The sequence below is a fragment of the Pleurodeles waltl genome, chromosome 3_1 (genome assembly GCF_031143425.1).
Source record: "Pleurodeles waltl isolate 20211129_DDA chromosome 3_1, aPleWal1.hap1.20221129, whole genome shotgun sequence".
NCBI lineage: Eukaryota > Metazoa > Chordata > Amphibia > Caudata > Salamandridae > Pleurodeles > Pleurodeles waltl.
Genome location: NC_090440.1, coordinates 1013593706 through 1013617767, shown reverse-complemented (window position 1 = coordinate 1013617767; position 24062 = coordinate 1013593706). Strand labels below are relative to the sequence as shown.

The window sequence follows — 24062 nt, the reverse complement described above, 5'->3', positions numbered from 1 at the left end:
CCCAATAGACAACGGTAAAAAAAGAAAACTATGATTAAATGAAATGCACAACTGAAAATGCAGAAATTGTGTCAACTTTGCCAAACTCGAAAAAATAAAATCTTAGGATTGTTTCTTGGGAGTAGCCAATGGTCAAGCTGAGCAATAAACGTTGCATGGCTCTGCATTACAACCGCTGATCAAATGTCAAAACCTAGTGATGTCACAAATGATTCATAGGATAACAAGTAGGAGATGAATCGAGTCCATCTGGATAATGTTTGCTAGGATTGAGAATTATCCAGTAGCTGAGGGACCCTAAAAGGAGATAATGCAGAGTATGAGATTTGCCAATGCCATTATCGTATTTTAATAGGCTTCAATGTAGCACAGATGCAATTGTGGAAGCACTTATTTGGAGAGAAATGGATTGCACCTCAAAGGGTACAAAGATGATTTTAGAGAATTACTCAACATGATACAGGCTAGCAAAAGCTTGGGAAGGAATCAGTCTTCAATGCAGGGTCTGAAGAAGTTAATCAATAAAAAGGTATTCAATTACAGCTACAATACCAATATTACAAATGCTGGTATACTGAGAACAGGATCATTAGTATAGACGTAGAGCACACTACTCCCACAAATCAAGTGTTTTAAAGCCTATAACACAGCACATCAGAATAACAGAAAGGCAAGGCAACTTACTAGGCCTACAACTCCTTATAAAGGTCACAATTTTTCAGTCCACTTCTATAATTCAACATTCAAGTTAATGGTTTCCAGATTTTTTTTTATAATTAATTATTAAGATCAGCTAAGGCTACTTGACATTTCAATGGCTGCTTCGGATATTACTTACTGCGTAACAATCAAACTGCAATATGCAAACTGGCAGTTCAAACAATTTCTTATCCAAGCAAGGTGAAAAAAGCAATGTAAAAGTTTAAATCACAAAAAGTAGGCACTCCACCCTCTTTTGGAATGCTGACTTTCAAGCTGTGCCGTTGTATTTTTTAGTCTGCTAGTCTGTAAAAATGTAAAAAAAAGTGAAAAGGAGACAGTCTGCATTCCACTTTTTAGGCTGCCATTATGACTATATTTGGGTCTCAGCCTAATGTCAGCATGCATCCCTTACAAACAGTACTAGTTTTTTTAAAAGTCTCGACTCAAGACAGGCAATTATTCCTCCAGAGCAAAATGCAGGACGAACCATTAAAATGAAATCAGTGTTTGATAAGTTCTTTATAGCCTTTACAAACTAACATATTAATGCCCCATACTTTGTAAAGCAATCCAATGTACTTAACTACAAATTGAGAATTACTATCTATAACTTCTACTTGATAATCCCACCTGGTGTCCTCTTCACACCACTCAACTCATGAAGGCTGAAGTCTCTCCACCAAATGATCGTGATAAAAGATTCTCTGCAAAGCAAATCAAATCTAATAAGTAGACTGGCAGTAAAAAAAAAAGAAAAAAAGAAAGAAAAAAAAAAAAAAAAAAAACACTAAATACGAATCAAATTAATACCAGTACTCTGTGTTTTAAAACCTATTCAGGGCTCAAACAAACGTGCTACAGCAGCAAACCAACTACTGATAGAAACTCTGGCCAAGCAGTAGATTTGTAGTCAGTCATTCTTTACCTGTTTTATGGTTAAAACATATCCGGCTCCTGGCAAGAATATATTTAAAAACTGGTCAAGCTGGATTATCTGCACGAGTGTCAACATTTCAATCGTTATGCAAAGGGGTGGAATAGAGCACACAGAAGAAAGGGCACAATGTCCCTGCTATACACATAAGCTAGACACCTTACCTGTCAGGAAAACAAAAACATTGGACAAAAATGTTTTTCTTTGTTAATGCAAGAGCATACCAATAAAGAGAAATGAAAAGGGGAATAAAGGCGGAGATAAAGACATGTACAAAGGCCAGACGTGGTCTTAATGTGTTAATCAATTCTTTATATAAATAACCTACAGAACGGAGAAACTAAGGAAAAAGCAAAACTGAAAGTTAAATCAGTGACACAAATAATTTGCAGTCTTGGACTAGAAACGTTTAGCACAGCTTGCAAGGAATTTCCTCAGTGGATCATTAATACAGACTACTGCATCAGTAAATTAGGGGAAAAGGTAAGTTGTCAGTTATTGATCAGATTAAACTAAAAAGAATGAACGGCACTTTAAACAATGGAACGGTGTAAGGAAATGTCTCCTTGGCATGGTTACCCCCTAACGTTTTGCCTTTGCTGATGCTAAGTTATGATTTGAAAGTGTGCTGGGACCCTGCTAACCGGGCCCCAGCACCAGTGTTCTTTCCCTAAACTGTACCTTTGTCTTCACAATCGGCACAACCGCCGGCACTCCGGTAAGTCCCTTGTAGCTGGTACCAAGATCCCCGATGCCAGGGAAGGTCCCTAAGGCATGCAGCATGTCTTACGCCACCCTAGGTACCCCTCACTCAGCACATGCACACTGCCTCACAGCTTGTGTATGCTGGTGGGGAGAAAATAACTAAGTCGACATGGCACTCCCCTCTAGCAGGCCGTACAGCCCTAAGGCAGGGTGCACTATACCACAGGTGAGGGCATAGTGCATTAGCACTATGCCCCTACAGTGTCTAAGCAAAACCTTTTAGACATTGTAAGTGCAGGGTACCCAAGAGAGAATATGGTCTGGGAATTTGTCAAACACGAACTCCACAGTTCCACAATGGCTACACTGAAAACTGGGAAGTTTGGTATCAAACTTCTCAGTACAATAAATGCACACTGATGCCAGTGTGCAATTTATTGTAAAATACACCCAGAGGGCATCTTAGAGATGCCTCCTAAATACCTACCCGACTTCTAGTGTGGCAGACTGGAACCGGAGCACCCCTGTTCCCCATAGGCACCTGTGTGTTTTGGGCACCACTTTGACCTCTGCACCTGACCGGCCCGGAGCTGCTGGTGTGGTAACTTTGGGGTTGCCTTGAACCCCCAACGGTGGGCTGCCTATGCCCCAAACTTGAGACTTGTAAGTGTTTTACTTATCTTCAAAACTAACCTTTACCTACCTCCCCCAGGAACTGTTTATTTAAGTGTCCACTTTAAAAACAGCTTATTGCCATTTTTACAAAGACTGTACATGATATTGTTTTCATTCAAAGTTCATAAAGTATCTAAGTGAAGTACCTTACATTTAAAGTATTAACTGTAAATCTTGAACCTGTGATTCTTAAAATAAACTAAGAAAATAAATTTTTCAATATAAAAACCATTTGGCCTGGAGTAAGTCTTTGAGTGTGTGTTCCTCATGTATTGCCTGTGTGTGTACAACAAATGCTTAACACTACCCTCTGATAAGCCTGCTGCACGAACACACTACCACAAAATAGAGCATTAGAATTATCTACTTTTGTCACTATCTTACCTCTAAGGGGAACCCTTGGACTCTGTGCACACTATTTCTTACTTTGAAATAGCATATACAAAGCCAACTTCCTACAGCCGGGAACTGGCAGACATGGAGGAAAATATAGCAGATTTGGAGCAGCGCTTGGTGGTGGACTGGTCGGGCGCAGTGCTTGCGGCTCTGCGGAGCGCTGTTGGATGAAATAGTGTGCTTTGGCACCTTCTCTGGGATTGCGATTAATTGGTCTAAGTCAGTGGTGATGCCTTTGTCTGTGGGTGTGGCGGACTTCCCTTCCCAGTACCCAATTGGATGGTCGAGTGGCCCAGTACGATACCTGGGGGTTTGGTTGAGCTGTGATGTGGAGGCTATCTGGTTGGGCAACTATGGTAAGGCTATATCGTGGTTGGAGGATAAAGTCGAGGCGTGGCGCTCGTGGGCGCTCTCGCTTATCAGGCGTATTGCTATTGCAAAAATTGTGGTATTGCTAAAATTCCTGTATCCGTTTGTAAACCTTCCTCTTCTTCTTTCGGTGAGCTTCCTGTGGCGTCTTCGCTCTGTCTTGATATGTTTGGCCGGCAGGCAGCCTAGAATTGTCTGGGAGAAAATGATGTTACCATTTGAGCTGGGTGGCCTCGCTGCCCCTGACCTGGAGCTTTACTATTACTGTGCTCAGGCTCACTTTGCGTATTACTGGCTACACCCGATTTGCTACTTACCACATCTTGCACCCGAGAGTGATGCGGGGTGCCCGGATGGCTTGCCCAGTGTCCTCGGAAATCCCTCCCGGCCTAGGAGGTGCCGAGTTGACACCGTGACGTGTACCGCTCGTGCTTGGATTGCTTTAATGCATTGCTCTGGAGTGAGCGCGCCCTTTACCCCCTCAATGCCAGTTCTCTCCGTCATGATGTTGGGATGTTCCGAGATGTGAGGTTGCGCAACTTCCTTCATGATTCGAACCTAACTGAATTGGGTGACTGGTTCGTGGATGGTCGGCTGATCTCCCCCCGGGATGCACTCGGTGACGGTAGCGCTACAGCGTTGCAGCAGTTGTATGTTCTGCGTGTCTGCGAGTATGCTGCGTGCTCGCTTCTCTGGCCTTCCAGGGACTCCATTGGTGTGTCAGGCTTTGGAGGTGCTGTGCCGCGCTCAGTTGCCGCATAAGCTCATTACTAAATTGTATAATTGTATGCAGGATCAGTTAAGTGGCACAAGGAATGTCTGCTAGAACTCGATGGGTGGGGGATGTTGGAGAGACTATATCTGAGGAGGTGTGGTGGAGATGCTGTACGCACATGAGTTTTGTCCCCTAATTATAGGTTGCGTCCGATTCACTTAAAGTTCCTTTATCGCCTATACTATACCCCACGTGGCCTATGTTCTATGGGCCTGCGCGCAGACGCATGCTGTGAACGGTGTCGCACCCCTGATGCCGGCTTTCTCCATCTGGTGTGGGATTGCGCCGAAGTCCACTGGTTTGGAGCTGACCCTTTCCCCCAGTTTAGGGCTGCTTGGATGTGTTGATGAGGTGCGACTGACACAGGAGATTGGTGGGCCTGCTTCTCCTGCTGGCTAAGCGCAGAGTGGCAATCTGCTGGGGTCGGGCCCCTTGTGGATCTGATTGGCTGCGTGACACCTCCTTTTGCCAAGAGCAATTGATTATTTTCTGGGAATTAGCTCCTGAGGGGTCCCGGTCAAGGGATATATGGGCTCTGCTCCGCTCCTTCCTGGAGTCTTTATAGTGCGGCTGGGTATGCATCATATGTCTGCCCATGCGCAGAGTGGCTCGGATTGCCATCGCTCCTCTCCTGTGCTGTGACCAAAGTGCGAAGCTGGTTGGCTGCTGTGCGCTCCTGTGTCCCTTCTCTGTCTGCCTTCTCTCTTGCTCTTTCTCTCTGTTGGTTCTGTACTTGTTTCTAGCCCTACGAATGCTTAGTCTCATGGCTCACGTCCCTGGATTTATGTTTTGTAAGGTATACATTGCTGCGGTTGGGGCTCTTCTGGTAGTACTGGATGACTCCGAAATTGTGCACTGGCTGGGATCATTGCTGGTGATTTTGGTCCATGGATCGGGCCTGGGTACTCGGTTGGGGACCAATCCTATATTGCCTTTGCTTTCTTGTTCTGTGGGCTTATCTTTTGTTGGCATCTGTTGTATGCTCATCTTTATATAACAATAAAAAAAATAAAAAACCAAAAGGTAAGCAGAGACTAGGCCCTATCCACTACATGCATCCAACCAGTGCTTCATTATGGCCGGCTCTAATTTTTGACGTTACACAGTTAGGCCAAGGTTGGCGCTTTTAGGTGCTTTTTTTCCCCCACTTTAAAAACTCATAATTCCAGTTCGAATGCTTGAATTTGTTGTTTTGGTGCCCCTTCCCTCCTCAACCAACAACCTTATTTCTCCTAGGGTGGCACAATGACAGCCCCCAGTCTAAAACGATCAAAATCCGTGACACAGGCCTGTCATTGGAAAGCACACACATGATCTGTGCTCATCTATGACAGCAAAATCCAGCATCAGGGATCCAGACATCATTACAGATTGGGCACTCAGGACAGGGCATGTGAGGAAACATTTCCATCCCTACAGAACCTTAAAGGATGATATTCACTGGGGACTGCACTTTAGCATTAGGGCTCCACACCATCTTTCAAAGAGGGTATCTTCAGAGCTATTTATACAAAAGGGGTAAATTTAATAAATCTCAAAATTTGAATAACAACCCCAGCAAGAAAACCAGACCCAACCAGTAGTTGAGATACATTCCCTATGGGTCTGGAAAATGGGTAATAAGGGTGCCCAAGGAAAAAATGTGAGTCAGAGATGGCGCAAGTTTGCTGGATTGACAGACAGCTGGCATTACAGCTACACAACACAGATGATGATGATGATGATGATGGTCTTTCCTACTTTCATATACAGAGCCAACTTCCTACAAACGGTATGACACTTATGGGGTGGACAATTGCCTCTCATTGATTCATGATCATAATGGAACAAGTCTCGTCAAAAATCACTCAATGATTGATCATTAAGAATTCTTCACAGTTTTAGTACTTCTGAGATGGATATGCTGTCCTTTAATAATTCTTATTGCAAGCCCAAAACTGGCAACTATCAAAACACTCAATATTAACACAGTGATTACAATATACACTTCTTGGAGGGAGGGGGCCGGAGGGGTAGGGTTATAAAATAATCTTTAACACTGCATTCGTGAAGATTGGGGTGGGGGGGGGTTATAAAATCATTGTTAACACTGCATTGATGAAGATGGAGCGGATGGCAAAACTACCAACAATTAAGGCCCTCTGAACTCAGACCCTTTCCATGCATTAGTGGAGGCCGTTAAAATGGAAGTTCTCAAACTAGAAACCATTGTGCCTTACCCCTTAAAAATAATTTACAGTAAACATATGTTTGCATGTCATACTTAAAATGACCGTTCTGTAACAAAACTTTTACTTCAAGACTATGGTAAAATCACACAGTAACTTGTTAACAGCATTTACCGTTGCCTCCCCATATATGAGAATTAAATTAGTGGACCTTCAAATCACCACAGTTCGCTCACTTTCAAAAAGAAAAAACACTCCACAACTGAGTACATTTCAAGATCCTACACTGTGACTGCTCTCCTATCTAAAAGGCACATAGCCCATATTTGTCTACCTCACTTTGATTAGGTCTTAAGACATTTCAATCTTGCCTTTTCCTCCCCGTTTTAAGAGTTGTAGTACGGGTGGTCACGGTGAAGCCACTCTGCAGATAAACATTCACCGCTTCAATTGCGCTTGATTTTTAAGCCCTCTCAATGACAACTAAAACAGAACACACGGTTTTTCTTCACCACTCATGCTATATCACTGGTAAAGACATTCCAAACTAGCTCACAAGAGAAAAAATATCCCACAGTGCTTTTCTTTTTGCACTTTTATCTAATACCCAGGCTTGTCGAGCCACTACTTTATGCTTTACATGTAAAGAAGACAAATGGTTCCTTCCACAATATGTGTATACAATTTATAGTTACACAACAAAGTCAACTTCTTGCTCTATATCCTACAGAACTACTACACAGATACCCTTGCCACTGTTGCAAAACAATTTCACAGGGTAACTTACAATAAAACTTTAAGAAGTAGGTTTATCATTTAAAATCGTGAATGTGGAAAGAACAGAGAAGCTGCAAGTGTCAAAACGTCATGGAACAGTCTGTATAGCCATAATGCCATATTTACTATGGTTCTGGAATCTATTTCCGACAAAAGTTATGGCCTTAAATCATCAACAGAAACAGTCAGACATTAATCTAAAAAGTGAAACGCCTGGTGTAATCCAAACCATTAAACCCAGATAGCACTTTCAGGAAAACAGTAGCCACGTTCAATGAGGATTCTCGATTTTAGTAACACTTGCAAGCGGCAATGGATTCTTCTGCACACGTTCCCTGTTGTAACAGGAGTGGAGAAGATAAACCGAGTATCTCTGTAAATTGGCATCCTTTCAGAAAGCAGAAGAGGCAGTAGCCTTTCATAGAAAGTCCTTTCCATGCAAGTCTAAAGGCTTCTTACCTCCTAGACTTTAGATGCTGCCACAGAAGATAAAAAAGCTTGCACTTGCATCCAAAAGTGATCCAGCGGAAGACGATTAAAGTATACATAGGTGCAGTCCTTGGAACACTTTGTGATCAGTTTTCTTCAGTACTGCGTGCACTGAGGTAGATTTTCATACCTCAAAAGTCAATCCCATGACATGCGGAGATTCAGTACAGGCTTAGGTGTGGAACATCAAGTCTGCATTGGAAACAACGGGAAGGACTTTAGCCTTTGTTGAAGTATGTTGGTTAAGAGCTACAAGAGCTTTCTTAGAACTTCTTCACAAAGCCTATATCTCCGGTTCATATTCATACCCTGTGAGGTTCTTAAGTCACAGTTCCAAGTATTTGGTGCTTGCAGAAGTCATGTACATCTTTGGACACCCCTTTTCCAGACACCAACTTGAAACACTAGGCAAAATTTTAAAAAGCACTTGCAAAGCAACGGGTCTCGCATTTGCTCGAGTTAGAGCTATTAGAGTCACAGAATCCTAACCGGACTTTTCTTGATACACAACTTGAAAATCAAAAGCAAAACAGCTTCACATAAGCGAACCGATTCACAGCGCCATGGCCACCATGACCATTAGCGATAAGGAGAGACACAAAAGTAAAAAGAAGTTTGCTTGCAGTCAAACTTATCGGCAAAAGTGCAATTAGCTATGTAACAGGGGCGATAGCCAAGGCGGTAACAAAACCTCCCCAAGGAGGGAGGAGCGTAAACCATTTACCAATGGAAAAGGAAGTTTAAAGGGCAAGCCCACAAACGAGAGGTAGTGATGGGTGCGAGATGGATATTGTTAAAAGTCCAGATACATACCAACATGTCGGAAAAGCAGCGCATGCGCGCTGCTATGCTCGACCTAAAGAAAGAGCAGTGATTAGAATGCTCGTTCGGGACCCACGCAAAAAAAGATTTTTTTTTTTTAAACTGCAACCTGCAAAACAGTGGAGATGGGTGTGCCCTAAAATCTAAAAGTTGTACTCTTCTAGCACTAATAGGGCCCGAGGAGAAGGTTATTTGTTGATTATTGGTTAGTTTATAAATAATCAATATTGGCTTTCTATTACAAACGTTAATACCAAGTGTACTGCTTTGGCATGGGTTTTTTCCATGGCAACAGTAAAAAAAAAAAATAAAAAAAAAAACCACACACATCTGGTCAACTATTTACACTTTTCTCCGCCATATAAAACAATTCTAAAAACATATTACAAACGTTCAATTTAAAAACTCACATTTATTTAAATGCACACTTCCCCATGTTTTTCCATTCCAGAGGCTTTCAGGGAGTCTGCACTATCTCCACCACCTGCCAAAAGGCCTGTGTCACGCTAACGCACTGTCAAGAGTCTGCCCTTCGTCCCTTACAGGGTGTGAACACGTTCTATTTCCCGTGACCACGCTTCCAAAGATTTCTGCTGAAGTCCTTCTTAAAAAGATTACCAAACGGCTCCTCACTCTCTTAAGAGGCCTGTGCCCCTTTCTTCCAAAAGATTCTCATTACCATCTTGGGCCTCTCAGGCAATTCTGGTTTCAGGGACCTGCTTTGGCCTTTTGAGGGCTCTCAGCAAAAATCGTAAGTGCCACCCCCTGGACTATAGACTGATTATTGCCCTGGGTCGGCAGAACCCCCATTTTGTGTCTCTGTGACGTTACAAACTTTTGTCACCATCTTCAAAAAATTTTTTTTTTTTTAAATCCCATATTCTTGGTGAAGGTAGGTGGGTCGCTTCTGAATCCAGAAAATTCTTCAAGCTGCAAAAACCACACCTGCAGTTAAGAAACAATGTTTTGCAGTGTGAATCTTTTCTGAATTCACATGCTGTGGATTGATTTTAAAGCGGTTTTAACTACTGAGTAGGCTGGGTTGAAGATTGGCACTGATCTGTAAAACATTTTAGCACCTTTTGTCCCACTTGAGCTTCCTTATTCATCTGAATGTACACACAGTAATGTTTAGTAGTGCGCACCTATGATCAAGTTGCTGCCATGCGGATCTCCTGTAATGGAGTGTTTAACATAAAAGCGATGGTTGCACCTTTTTTCCTAGTTGAGCGTGCTCCAGGTGCTATTGATAACTCCAGCATTGGTATAACACCACTGAATCAATTGTACAATCCATCTTGTTATTGTGTTCTTTGCAACTGATTTTCTCCAGTAACGTTTTGAGAAAGATACAAACAATTGCAGAGTTTTCCTAAACGATATGGCCTTTTCAATGTAGTACATAGTACAGAGTCTTGCATGCAATGTGTGTAATGTTCTTTCCACATGAGTCTTTGGAAAAAACCGGGGATTTGAACAGATTAATGTGGAACTGTGAAAACCTTTGGTAAGAAATGTGGATTTGTCTCTGTGGATTTGAAAATAGGGCTCCTGTATTGTGAGTGCTTGAAGCTCACTAACCGTGCACAGCGAAGTAATAGTTACCAAGAAGACAGTCTTTAGGGTTAACATCTGTAAAAAGGCTTTGTGTAGTGGTTCAAAAGGTTTCTTCATAAGCTGTGTCAGTACCAAATTTAAGCTGCATGTGAGTGCTAGTCTTTACGCACCTTCCAAGAATCTCTTGACTACCGGTGCAGTAAAGAAGCTTCTTACCATTTGTCTTGTTGTGAATGCCACATTAGATGTCGGATGGACATTTAAAAATGCATATATGAAATCTCTTGTAAAAAGGTGTCAGAACCCTTGTAATCCTTTTGTTTAGCTTATTTTTCACACCACAAGATGTAAATCTTTTCCATATAACAACATTTCCTGGTTATGGGTTCTCTCTCTTTCTTCAAAACTGCCATTCTCTTTTCTGGAAATTTCATGTGGCCATATTCTAAGTCTTCGGGAGCCATGCTGTCAGTTTGAAATATTCACAATCTGGATGGAGCACCTTCCTATTTTCCACTGACAGCAGATCTTGACGATTTGGTAATCTTTGAAAACTTCCCTGAGCTTATTGTACTATTGCCAAGTATCACATTTGTCTTGCCCATACAGGTGCAAGGTTGTGTGACTTCTTGAATTTGTTGATGACCCTGTGTAGCAGTGGAATTGTGGAGAAAGCGTACACAAATGTCACTGACCAGTTTATTGAAAGGACATTGAGAGTGAAGATGTGGTTGCGTCGAGGTGAAGTTTTAACATATTGCGTTCCCAGGTGTTGCAAACAGATTTATTGTTGGTGTGCTCCACATCTTGGAAATCTTCTGTACCACATTTTGATTGGGACCCCCATTCATGCGGGCATGAGGCCTGACTGCTTAGCTTGTCTGCCTCACCGCTGTCCTTTCCTGGTAGATGTATTGCCTGTATTTCTATGTTGTTCTGAATTGCCCATATCCAGAGTTGCTGGGATAACCTCCATAGTGGTGTAGATAGAGTCCCCTCCCATGTTTGTTGATGTAAAATATTGCTGTTGTGTTGTCCATCTCAATTAATATTGTTTCTACCTGAACGCGTTTCTGGAATGCATTTCAAAGCTAGAAAAACATTCTTTAATTCCAGAAGACTGATGTTTTGTACTGTGTCCCGATTCTTCCATTCCCTGTATTTTCAGCATGCCCGCATGAGCTCCCGATCCCATAAGTGATGCATCTGTGATTATTGCTACTGAGTTGGCTGCTGAAGAAGTCTTACCCGTGCAATGTTTTCTCTGTTGAACCACGCAATTTACTCCTGCACCTTTTGCGTGACATCTACTAGATCTTTCCGACTCTGTTGTTCGCAACCATTGATTTTAGAGCCTTTCCTTTATTGGTCTCATGTGCAGTCTCAAAAATGGATTCAAGGGCATGCATGATGCCATCCTTCCCAGCAGTCTCCCCACAATCCTCGCTGTCAGAGCTTGCCCCTTCCAGTAACGGTGAACATCCTCCAAAGGGAATGAGTCCTCTCCCCGCTTGGTAACAGCTTCCCCAGGATTGTATTCAGTCTTGCTCCCAAAAACACCTTCCCCTGCTCCGGTTCTGGAGAGGACTTCTCTAGGTTTAATGAAAATCCGAGGGAGTACAATGTTTATCATAATTTGAATGTCCTGCTTGCATTGTAAGTAGGAGTGTGCCCTCACTAACCAGTCGTTGAGATATGGACTCGATCTGTTTTCTCCTTTGGAGGATTTCTCTTCTTTGGACCACTTAAGAGGAAATTTGTCTAGTTTCATGCAATATCTGTGTTGTATCAAATGTATTACCTAGTTGTCTTAAGTTATTTTCCTCCACCCCTGGAGATTTTTTTTTTTTTTAATCTTCAACCCACTGGTTATTTGTGAAGATAGCGAGAGTCTTTGATGTCTTTTACTTCTGATAGATTTTCGGATGCTATTGTTTCAGCAATGCAGTCATTTATCAGATGGGGTTGCACTTCCTCTGGTAGACTGTCCTCTTCCCCAGAGTCTACCCTGAAAGGATGCTCTTCCTTGTTGTTGAGGGTATTGCAAGCTTTTTTTAGATGCAGATGTCCAAGTACTGCTGTGGAATCCCTGCTGAGAAATCCCTGCCTGAAATGTGCCTCGAGCTTGGCATTCTCAATGCAAAGGCTCCTCTTTACATTCCTCCTGTAAATTGTAGAGGCCCCATTGACTTTGCTGTCTCATTGTCTTTTTACTGTCTCGTTGTCTTTTTAGAGTTGGCTGAGGTTTTCATCAACTGTATTCCTGAATAGTTGCTGGCCATTAAAAGGGGTATTTATTGTATTCACCTGGACCTCTGGCTTAAATTCAGAAATTCGTAGCTATGAATGGCACCTTAAGGTAAACCTTCGGACTTCTATGCATACTTGGTCTTCCCTCCTTTTATTGCCGTAAGTTTTTTTTATAGGAGTTTTTAATTAACACACTTGTGTGTACTGAACATAAATTTTAAAGACTCATGAATCCCATGTTTTAATATCTATTCTGCCTAACGCATTAGATTATTGGCCCTCACAGTGATCTCAAACACAATCTCATGATCATGACTTATCTTCAGGCATGCTCAATTTAAGGCGCAATCCCTTAGAATATGCATAATTTAATAACAAATGGATTCACAACTTATTTAAAATGTGCTCAACAGAGTTACAGTAAAGTCTGTTTTACAAATCTAGCATCCCTAGTAAGATCAAGTTCTACTGCTCACATTTAATTGGGCAACATCAAAGTTTGTTGGTCATAAAGTGCAAATAGTGGTAATGACATATCAAATCACAAGACAAAAAAAACAAACTGAATTACATAGCCCTCCAACAAAATGATAGGGTACAGCATCCTAACTGGTGGTCCACTAGGCGGGCAAGTACATAGTAACCCCCTGATAGTAAAAAAAAAAAAAAAAAATTAATGAAATATTATTATAATAATAATAATAATAATAATATAAAGAAAAAAAAACTATTCAATTGGAGGCTGACAGAGCAAATGCGCTGGCGCCAAACTGCCATCAAGAAGCAACTTACTGCAAACAAAGTCTGAGGTGTCAGTTTTTTAAATCCTGTAGTCCACAAGTTAACAAGTCGTTCCAAAATACAGCCATACAGGACAAATCCATCTCTGTCTAAGGCTACAGTAAGCTGGACCGAAACACCAAATAAGCTCTATGGTCTCCAGATCAACCTCACAGCTTGGACAAATAACCAAAACTCCAGGAGGAGGTAAAGGATCTCAGCTGTCAACAGTCAAATTGGAAACTGGGGTATTCGCTCTTTGCCTGCATAGGAATATTGTCAACCAAATAAGACTCAAAAGATGGGAAAAAAATGGATTCTAAGAACTAGTTCAACACTAGATAGAGTACTCACGCGTTTCATGCCCAGATCATAAAAAAGTGGTACCAAGGGAGTATATATGAGCAGGCAAGTAGCTGTCTCGCAAAACAATTTTCAATAGTAGCTAATAGTCTGGTGTTCACATAGCCCCTTATCTCCGCCCCAAATAAAGCAGCACTCTGCACTTTCACGCAATATACCTCAATACCTGGCAACACTGATCGAGAAAAGGTAGTTTTAAATAGATGCAAAATGGCCCTAGATCTGTGCTGACTAAGAAGCGCACTCTTATTGATTTGAGGATCCCACATTAGGTCTCAGAGATCCGTACCCCAAATAGCCAATGCCGTTGACTCTCTCCAGAAATTCTCCCCCAGCTTTCACAAGGCATGTTTTTTTAATCCTCCTACCAAACACCATAAACTTAGTTTTTGTCATATTCAGCTCCAGGCCTTGCGACCTGCAAAAATACAATTAGTTATTATTACCCTAAAGAAGCAATTAGAAGAGCATTCAAATTAAAGTATTTCAGGCCCCACTGAAAAAAATACTTGGTAAATAGAGGAGGGAAAACGCCTCTATTGGTGAATATCAAAAACCCATTAAACTTACTTGTCCTGCCACAGCAGTGAAGTAACTCCACATAGGATCTCCAGTAGAATATGGGTATCCGGGGTAAGCACCAGGAGGTACGCCTTGAACTGCACCAGACATTGCTTGTCCCATCTGCATCTGCATTCCAGACATCTGTGCTGCACTGTAGCCAGCATACTAATCAAAAAGGAATACATGTCAGTTTTTATTTTGTTATAGTTACAAACGTAGCTACTGCAGACAAAGAAAAATACACTACAGAAAGGGTTTGTCATCAATGCTCAGTCTAAAGGCTACTGGATTAATTATTCCAATCAGAGAAAGGTAAACAATGTAATCATTATTAATTCATTTGCTATACATCTAATAGCTATGGAAATGGTAAGAGAGGTGTGCAGGGTAACAGTATAAGTATAGGTTAAAAGTAAAGATTAAATAACACACCTACAGGAATATGCTGGCCAAGTCACCTGTATGAGAAATAAAGTGCTTCAAACACAACAAAGGGAGGTTGGGGGGGGATGGGGGGAGAGAAGTCAGTTCAGCACTAGTTTGGGCCTATAAAAGTTATGATCAGACACCAACTGACCTAGGGTGAACCAATAGGGTGGCTACAAAGGGATATATCTTGATAATGTTGAGGGCTCCCTGCTTACTAGTTGTTCCGCACAGGGAATCACTCTAGATTGGGTTATAAGGCTGTCATAGTACAGCAGATGGCCGAGAAACGTGTGCTCTGCAAGACAATGAACAGAAATATCTGATCGTTGGACAACATGCCCCTGGGACATGTAGATAGGCGGTAAACACTTGAATCTCCCAAACTTTGGGGAAGGGGGTGTTAAAAGGCCATCAGAAGAACATGGAAAAAATGAAAGGAAGGAAGCAACAATGGATCAACTTGGCATCTGGTCCTACCCCTAGGCACCAGGCCGTATTTCTGCCCCAGTGGGAGGCAGAACAGGGGATTTTACTCTTCTCTACCATCCCATATGCCAAAACGATCCTCAAAGAAATCTCAATAGGACATGACAGCAGTATTTGGGCTCCGTGCCATCCAGGGCACATTAAACTACCAAACCTGGCCAATTACGAAACCTGGCGATCTGGGGGAATCCAGGGTGATGTGCCTTGCCTGGATCCCAGTATGGGTCAAAAATCATTTTTTGTCCCATGTTTATGGACCAGAAAACTCAGGTACTACAAGCCAGTGGCCGAATTTTACCAAAATGCATTTTCACACTTCTCCTAAAAAATACTGTCAAGTACATGTCAAACCACATTGTAGATGGTCCAAATTTTGAAAGGTTCTTGCGTGCAATGGGCATACCCACACAACTGGTGTACCTTTTGCTGATCTCCGTACATTCCAGAACTTTCCCTCACAGACATGACAAAGTTCTGTGACTTTAGCCAAGGTTTGACGTTTGTAGGGCATTCAAAGTAGGAAAAAGCAGTAGGATCCATGTAGCCACACCCTTCTCAACTCCCCCAGGTATCCAGTTTTCCAGAAATGTCTGGGACTGGTGAGGTTCACAGGGTGCTAACTGACTAAATCACATCACTTTATGGGTGACCCCTGTTTCAGAGTCTGATGAGTAACCACCATTACTATACCCAGATTCTTGGGCTCGATTCAAAACTGCATAGTTTTTCTTCATATTCATTTTTCGTTCTTAAGGTATTTTCTCATAAGAATTAATACAGCATCAGAATACAGTAAAAAAAAAAACGTTAGTTCAATGAAACCAGTTGCGACTATTGTTCTTAGAGAAGTCAATCGTATGGTCAGATATGGAAATAAAGCTATGTAAACAAAGACTAGTTGGATATAATTCTAGCAACCTACAAGAAGAAGCGTATGAAGCATACTGGGAAAGAATGCATAAATAGCATGTACACAGCTCAATAGTATTGCATTCAGTAGAAGCAACCTGTGACAACATATGTAATGCCCAAAGCTAACCTGAAGCATACAGGATGAGATAGCCCTAGCGAACAACCTTAACACAAGTAATTTGAGAAAGTACAGAACAAGGAGCAAAATAAGAATTTAGAAACCGAATGAGTGCAGCAGACCAGCAAATGTGACTACAGTCACTCATGTGACAAGCTGCTCAACAAGGTCAATACAAAAAAAACCACCAGGGTGTTTTTGGTGGGGGGGGGGGGGGGGGGGGTCAGCCATTCATGGAGTGAAAGGCAATCCGAGAGCTCAAATCTGCCTAGCTCTGTCCGACCTCACCCTGTATGATACTGAAGTCTTTGACTGCGCGGTCATGACTGTCCCAAACCCCTCCGTACCCAGTGAGGCCCCACAAAACTAGTGGTGCCACCTGTGCTCAATCGAATACCACGATCTAAGTACCTCCCTCCAAAAAAATAAAATAAAGAGAAAAGGAGCTAACTGCGTACACGCAACGGGCAGGGGATGGTCACCTTACTCTGCCCGCTACACCATCAGAGTCCTCCAAAGCAGCGGTGAGCCCATGGGCTGCTATTGGTGATAAGGCGCCCACCGCTACAGCCCTGCAGACAAAGCTGACAGCAGTAAGTGGAAGATTGGCCACCAGAGAAGACAAGACGAGAAGAGGCCTCTTCTTTTTATGCCTGTAACATCATATAGATGCTGCATTCTAAAGTGGTGGGCCCACAGACCGAAGTAGGGAGCCTGCCACTGCCATTCTTGCCTATACCACTAGCTGGGCGCCAATATAGTGCATACACCCCTAAGGGCTGAATGATTGCACTCCAGGGCTGCGCACGAAGATGTAAACTGAGGCCTGGAGATTACTCCCTGAGAACAACCTGCACTGCAGCTCCCTAGGAGCAGAGAGTCCCTTCTCCTAATGTCAGCTAACTCTCAAGCATTTTGCACTGGAGAGGATATCCTGTGGGCTATGACCAGCAATAAGAAGCTCCATTGATGGAGTTGTAGCAACATGACGGAGGTGGGCGGGCCACCCTATGAAGAACTTTCTTGATAAACAGGCAAGAAAGACTATATGACAGACACCAACTGGCGACCCCTAAGGAAGCAATTCCTCTCTGCCTTGACTCAGCTTTCCTGGAAAAGACACCTTGGCCGCAAGAGGCAATGGATGGGCACCCGAGGACTACCCTACTTAGCGCTACTGATGCTCCTTGACATATCTGGGAAGAGCACACTGCGGCTGCCTACAGGTGTATTCTACCCTTAATACACAAACCCAGGAACACTTCCTTTGGCAACTCTGTTGTGCACCCCCTTCTGTCCCGCGGGCGGTGATCACTGTGCTGCCTTAACTGTGCTGCAAAAACCCTCAAAGACACTTAAAAAAACATTACCTAAATCATACCTTCTGTGCTCAGAAAGGTCCAATGTCACTCGCTCACTACTGACCATCAAGCATTTGCAATGCAATTAGTCTTGCATTTGCTCGAGTTAAAGCTACTAGCGTTGTAAACTCCTAACCGGGCTTTTCTTGCCACATAGCTTGAAAATCAAACGTAAAAAAGTTTCACATAAGCGAGCCGATTCACAGTGCCACGGCCGCCATGAGTATCGGTGATAACGAAAGACACAAAAGGAAAAAGAAGTTTGCTCTCAGTCAAACTTATCGGCAAAAACGCAATTAGCCATGTAACAGGGTCGATAGCAAAGATGGTAACTAAACCACCCCAAGGAGGGACAAACGTTAACCCTTTACCAATGTCAAAGGATTTTTGAAGGGCAGGCCCAAGAACAAGTGATGGTGATGGGCGTGAGGTGGGCGTTGTTAAAGGCCCAGATACATACCAACACGTTGGAAAAGCAGTGCATGCGCGCTGCTATGCTCGACCTAAAAAAAACATGCCCAATGACAAAACTATTTTTTTAGCTAAATGTGAGGTTTGATAAGGATTCTGGGTAAGAAAACACTAGGGAAGCCACGCACATCAGACCTCCCTGGACTTCCTCGGGTGTCTAGTTTTAATTTCTTGGTCTCCTCCGGGGGAACCCACAAACTCTGGGTACCCCTAGAATCCCAAGGATGTTGGGGGGGGGGGGGGAAAGGCGCAAAATCGGCGTTGGTAGCTTATGTTGACAAAAAGGTACAAAGGCCTAAGTGTGCACTGCCCCAAATAGCCAAAAAAAGGCCTGGCACTTGAGGGGGAAAAGGCTTGGCAGCAAAGGGGTCAACCAGCCAGATCAGGGTATTTAGTTCACAACTTGTTGGGAAGAAGAGCAAGGATGATGAGAGAGTGAGACAAGGCAATCTGATGGCGAGTAAACTGGGCACAGAGACATGTCCTGGAGATTCAAGTTTAGGCAGAACTGCACAATAGGTAAATTTATTAACTAGGACATGGATTGCTAGGTAAGCATCAGACCACGCATCAACATGCAGCTACTGGGGGTTTCCTCAGAATGATCAGAGCACCTGGAAGCAACCAAATTATCATACAATGTCAAGTAAGATCTGTGGAGGCCCCATTGGCACCCATCTATAATTCATCTCACTAGAGGGCTAGGAGCTCGGATTTTTTTTTTTTCAAACCCAGATCATGGAAAAACAGACGAAGGTGAAGTTGTACCTTCAAACCATTTAGCAACTTGTTCCTTTTGAGCTTAAACCACAAGTCCAACCATCATAGATACCTCTTATAGTATTTTTTTCACCAACAGCTGTACATCAACTTATTTCCCTTTTATCTTGTGTCGAAAATTGATTATGGGACCAAAACCTATTTCTCATTAAATGATGCTCCTTTAGCGTTCAGTCCCTTTTACAAATTTTAAGGTAAACTCCCCTACTCTGTTCAAGTGATGCAGGACTGCTACACAAACAGAAAAGAACACTGAAAAAAATAATTAAAAAAGCACAATAAATCAATAACTCCCTTACTACTTTTCTCCCAAAAATCTGATTGTCTATCCAAATGTTCATTTTGCTATCGGTTTAACCGTGGCTCTCATACTTCCTTCAGAGTTATTTTCCGGATTGATTACCTATCGTTTTGCCTTAAATGAGTCCTAGTAGCCACAGAGCATTACCTAAACGAGAAAAGAAAACCATGTAATCGCTATAAAAGGTCTTTAAATAAAACTAAGCAGATGAATTATGCGTGCCTGATAGAGGACCAACTTACTCATATATATCTCGAGCCTCCTTACCTAAGGGTATATATAAACTGCTGGTAACCTGGCCGCAGCACCTAAACAATTAACTAAGACAAAACATTAAACTACTAAGCGGTTCTTTTATTAAAAAGAAGAAAAAAAACACTTTATGGAGTAGTACTGGTAAGTGCGTGCTTAGGTGTGTCACGCCCGAGAGGCTGGTTTTAAATAGCTTTGACAAACAATTTGTAATAGTACACCTGCATGACAAAAGCGGCCTAAAAGGGGGCAACTGGTGGCAGCCTGGAGCAGTTAAATCATTATTCGTCATGTCAAACACGGGCTGTGTCTGTAAACGCCCGCAGCGGCAACTAAACGGGCAGTGTTTGGCATTCGAAAAACTGAGTAGAGTTACTTGGTCGTGCACAGGAATCTGGCACCAATACAATATGCTGCAATTTCCTTTTTCAAAATACTAGTTCGCAGTTTGGTACACTGACAACTCCGCCAAGGTACGTGACCCTTAGGTAAGTGCTGGAAGTTCACTACGTGGATCCCAGACGGCGACAACATGGGCGAAACGTATGCCTCCTTTTGTTAGCCGAGAGGCGGGGAATTCCTTGCAGTACTCACGGACGTGGAGGAGGGCAATTTGGATTTTTCCTGCTCATAAATAATGTTCGCGACTATCCGATTCTAGAGGTTCGTGCCGATTGCACCGTGACCAGCAAAGCACTCACTGCATCGAACTAGCGTCAGGCAGTAGCTTTAGTGGACGCTCGCAGCCACTCAACCGTAGCATTCAGCTACGGTGCAACAACACTACACCCCTACCATAAACCAGGGGCATCTTCGCATGGAGGAGCTGTCAAAGAACAGGCGCATGCCGCTACCAACCTGGCATGCCGCCGTATCCCAAACCACTGCATCGCGGAGTCCTCTTAAAGGACCTCGGCCCTCTCAACGAAACAGGTCATTTGGCTCCCTCCAAAAATAACAGGCCCTCGTACGGCTTCTTCGTGTGACAAAACCATTGCGCCACCCAGAGAACAAGGCCATATCCCCTGCTTTACAGACACGCGTTGCCAAACAATGCCACACTGCACAAGTCTTGTTGGACCCGACCCCCCCACCCCCTTTTTCCAATGCACACAAAATCAAGTCATCCAACATCCCTCCCCCAACAGCAGCCATGGAAACTGAGCTTTAATTCACCCCTCCTCCTTTTCTCACCCACGGCACAACACTCGGTATGCACCCCACAATGCTCCAGGAAGTGTGGAAGACATGAGAGGCACTGCAACGTACAAACACAACGCACAAAAACAACCCGGTCCACAAACGGCAAAGCTTAGGTACTCACCCCTCCGAATCCCTGGTATGCCATGTCAGATGAAGGCCGGGAAGGACGTAAAGAGGGTTGTACTGGGGCGGGAGAAGTCGCTGCTGCCGCGATGCCTACTGTGCCTGCTGCTCGCCTCTTGATATCCGAAAACTCCTCCAACCGCCCGGGTTCTAGTGCTCAGCACCCCTTTCCTGCCCTCAGTTGCGAGCCCCGCTCATTTATTATTACAAATCTCGGAAGTCCCAACTGCCCAAAGAAAGCTTCTAAGCAGGGCCGGCGAGTTCTGATTGGTCGGCGGAAGCCCCGCGAGCTTTGCTTCCTCTTCTGTCAGCTTGCCTTACTCCCCCTCCCCCACGTGACGTAATAATGGCCTCTCTCTTCTTCCCGTAAGAGAGTGTGGGGAGGGGGGAGAGAAGTCACAGAGACCGGGTATTTCTGGTTTAAGGTGGAAACAATCGACTTGGAGGTAGTAGCCTCTGGCCCAAAGCAATAGCAGCGCGGGATAAACACCACTTGGTGCTGGACTACGAAACAAACGACCCTCCTCCTTGTGATTGAAGGTTCTTGCGCCCTGTGTGGCTTAACGACATACTGAACGCACTCTCGGGAATGTTACGAAACGAAGCTGCTGAAGTCACACCCATACATCGGAAATTCTCGAACCGTAAATAGCTTTTATTCTCCGACAGTCACATCGTCTCTGTAAACGTCCACTTTGTGCTCTACTCGAAACGCCCATAATGACACGTCAACACAGGGTTCCAGATTTTCCTTTACGTAATAACATTGTGATGTATCTGTTGTTAAACAATTACAGCCTACTGTTCACCAACGGTCTTGGGTACTCCACAGTGCTGTTTTCTCAACGTGAATTTATTTTGTTTATACAAGAGCAGAAGGCATCTATATGGAATCATGGAATTCTTTGTAAAAATAGGGCCTACACAGAGAAACGTCTGGTACGCCAGTCGTGTCCAAGGTTTCGTGATTACAGGTCTAAAAGTGGAAGGCGAGTTGTAGCTCTGGCTAAGCCCGGTTCTCTTTGTGGGGTTTGTTAGACCGGTCCAGATAGAATCGGATGGTAACCAGGACCGGCAATGGCGGATGGGCCAGGCCTACCCCAACATGGCCTGTGGCCTTCCCAGTATCAGCAAAAGAGGCCACACAGAAAACACCAGTTAAGGGCTTCCTGCATGTCGGCAAATGTGATTTATTTTTCGCTATTGTTTAATTATCTGCCAGGGGTCAACGAGAAATCTCTAGAATACATTTTATAGTACATTGTTTTAATAATGCTGTTTTACTTGTGTATCACAGGCCAAGGAGTTGTTTCCACACATTAGAATCGATTCCACCACTGCTGCTGACCGTCCACGTTCTGAGAGGATAGTGACACCTTAATTACTCAGGTAGCTGGAGGAGGCCATGGATCGTATTTTTGGTGACCCCCCCCCCCAGATCCTTCTGGGGCTCCTTTGTGTCATAAGAATACAAGGTAGCTTCTAGCCAGGTTACCACTGGCAGATCCATTCCCGATACCAAGTTGTGCCACTCGACCTCAATCCAAGGTTGGTCCCTTCCTCAAGTTCGGCTCTGCAGGCACTTGCCCAGAAAAATACCACTTTTAGATGATTTTCGCTATTTTTCATCTGTCCGAGACAAAACTCTGGGCATACCAGTGAAAAGAAAACAGCCTGTTGCGACCTTAGTGCATGTCTGAGCCAAGATGCAGTGGGGAAGAGAAGGCAGGGGTTTACATGCCATTGATGCAGCAGGTGCAGTGGCACACAAAGACCAGGTTGTAGGCTACCTCCAGAATTGTCGAAAATTGGGCACACATTGGCCCACCCAAGCGCACCCTCGGACCATCCAGAAAAAATTTCTTGGAACCGGGCCTGATGGTAACATTACGTGAGCTTCCACCTCACACTTGCAGAAGGTGTAGACAAATTCACATTTGAAGAGATGGACTGTAACAAATCAGCCAGGCTCTCGGTAATCTAGAACCAAATCATCAGTAATATTGGCAAGTGGTGCCGAAGGAAAATCAGAAATCCTCATAGCTTGACCCAGAAAGACTTCACCGTAAGACAAGCCTGTAGTCTTGTTGGATGTGCTTCTCATACCATTCAAAACTGATGGCAGGGCATCTGGCCATTTCAGTGTTGTTGACACACAACGTTTGTCCAGCTTTGCTTTCAGTATACCAATGTCTGTCTTTGATTCCTGATGCTTCTAGATGTTATCCATATTGGGATTTCTGCTCCACTTTCATTTGCCTTGCAAAGGACTACCAAGACATTTTTAGGATCAAATCTTTTTATTGGTTTATTAATTAAAACATACAACATATAAAGTTCAGAACATCGTAGCGTGGTAAATGAGATACACCAGTGTGACACAAACAGAACCAATTTGGCATACAGAAGCCCCTCCACTGCATCCGTATTCAATGCCACAAGAGGACCTCCCTGCCAACCACCTCCCTGCAACCAGAAAACCAGGTGCTCAACTCACAAAGTTCTATAAAGGTTTGAGTTCCAAACCCAATAAACAAGACATACAAAAGAATAATAAAACACCAACAGTGCTTCCCTTCTAGAGTCCACATCTTCTCCCAGCTCTCCACTCCCCCTCCCCCCCCCACCGCTCTCACCCCCCAAAGATCCCCCAACACAAGCACTCTCCCCTGGGGTCAAGTCAGCCCTAAAACTCTCAAGTAGGCCGGATAAGTCAACTCATTATATTCTGTGGATAAGATCCGGAGAAACGGTCTCCAAAGCACATCCAGGTCCCCCACCCGCTGCTGAGATGCCAGGGTAAACTTCTCCATTGCCAGAATAAACCACAGTTTCTGAAGCCAGGACAGATATGTCGGCACCCTGTCTGTGGCCCACCAAGCTAGCATTGGCTGCAAGGCCGCACTGAGAGCCAGGGCCATCTGCCGTCCCTTTAGCGATCGCAAGGGAAAGGTGAGGGAATTGGGCAAGCCCAACAAGATGTACAATGGAAATCTAGGGATCTTAGTATCAAACGCTGAGTCAATACCATCTATAATACTCTCCCAATATCTATGGAGCTTGGGGCAATGCCGGAGTAGATGCACCAGTGTACCCGCACCACCACACCCCCTCCAACAAAGGCCAGACTTGGTAGTGTCCCATGCGTGCATCCTTGCTGGGGTGTAGTACCAGTACGAAGCCACCTTATATGCTGTCTCCGTTCCCGCAGCATTATATGCAGTATGATGTACTCTATAAAATATACTATCCCATTCCTCATCTGAAAGCTCCCTTCCCAGCTCCCTCTCCCATCTCAAC

At 43.7% G+C, this 24062-nt stretch overlaps 1 protein-coding gene across 1 annotated transcript in view; it reads right to left on the bottom strand.

Annotated features, from left to right (window-relative positions):
• The window catches only part of GCA (grancalcin), a 63499-nt gene extending 42207 nt beyond the window's left edge, over nucleotides 1-21292 (bottom strand). The window contains exons 1-2 of the mRNA XM_069224260.1: nucleotides 20761-21292; nucleotides 14333-14491 (exon numbers count right to left, since the gene is read on the bottom strand). Of these exons, the coding sequence (XP_069080361.1) occupies nucleotides 14333-14491; nucleotides 20761-20784 (183 nt within the window). The 5' untranslated portion in view covers nucleotides 20785-21292. The remainder of the gene's footprint in view (nucleotides 1-14332; nucleotides 14492-20760) is intronic.
• Nucleotides 21293-24062: the final 2770 nt, after the last annotated feature.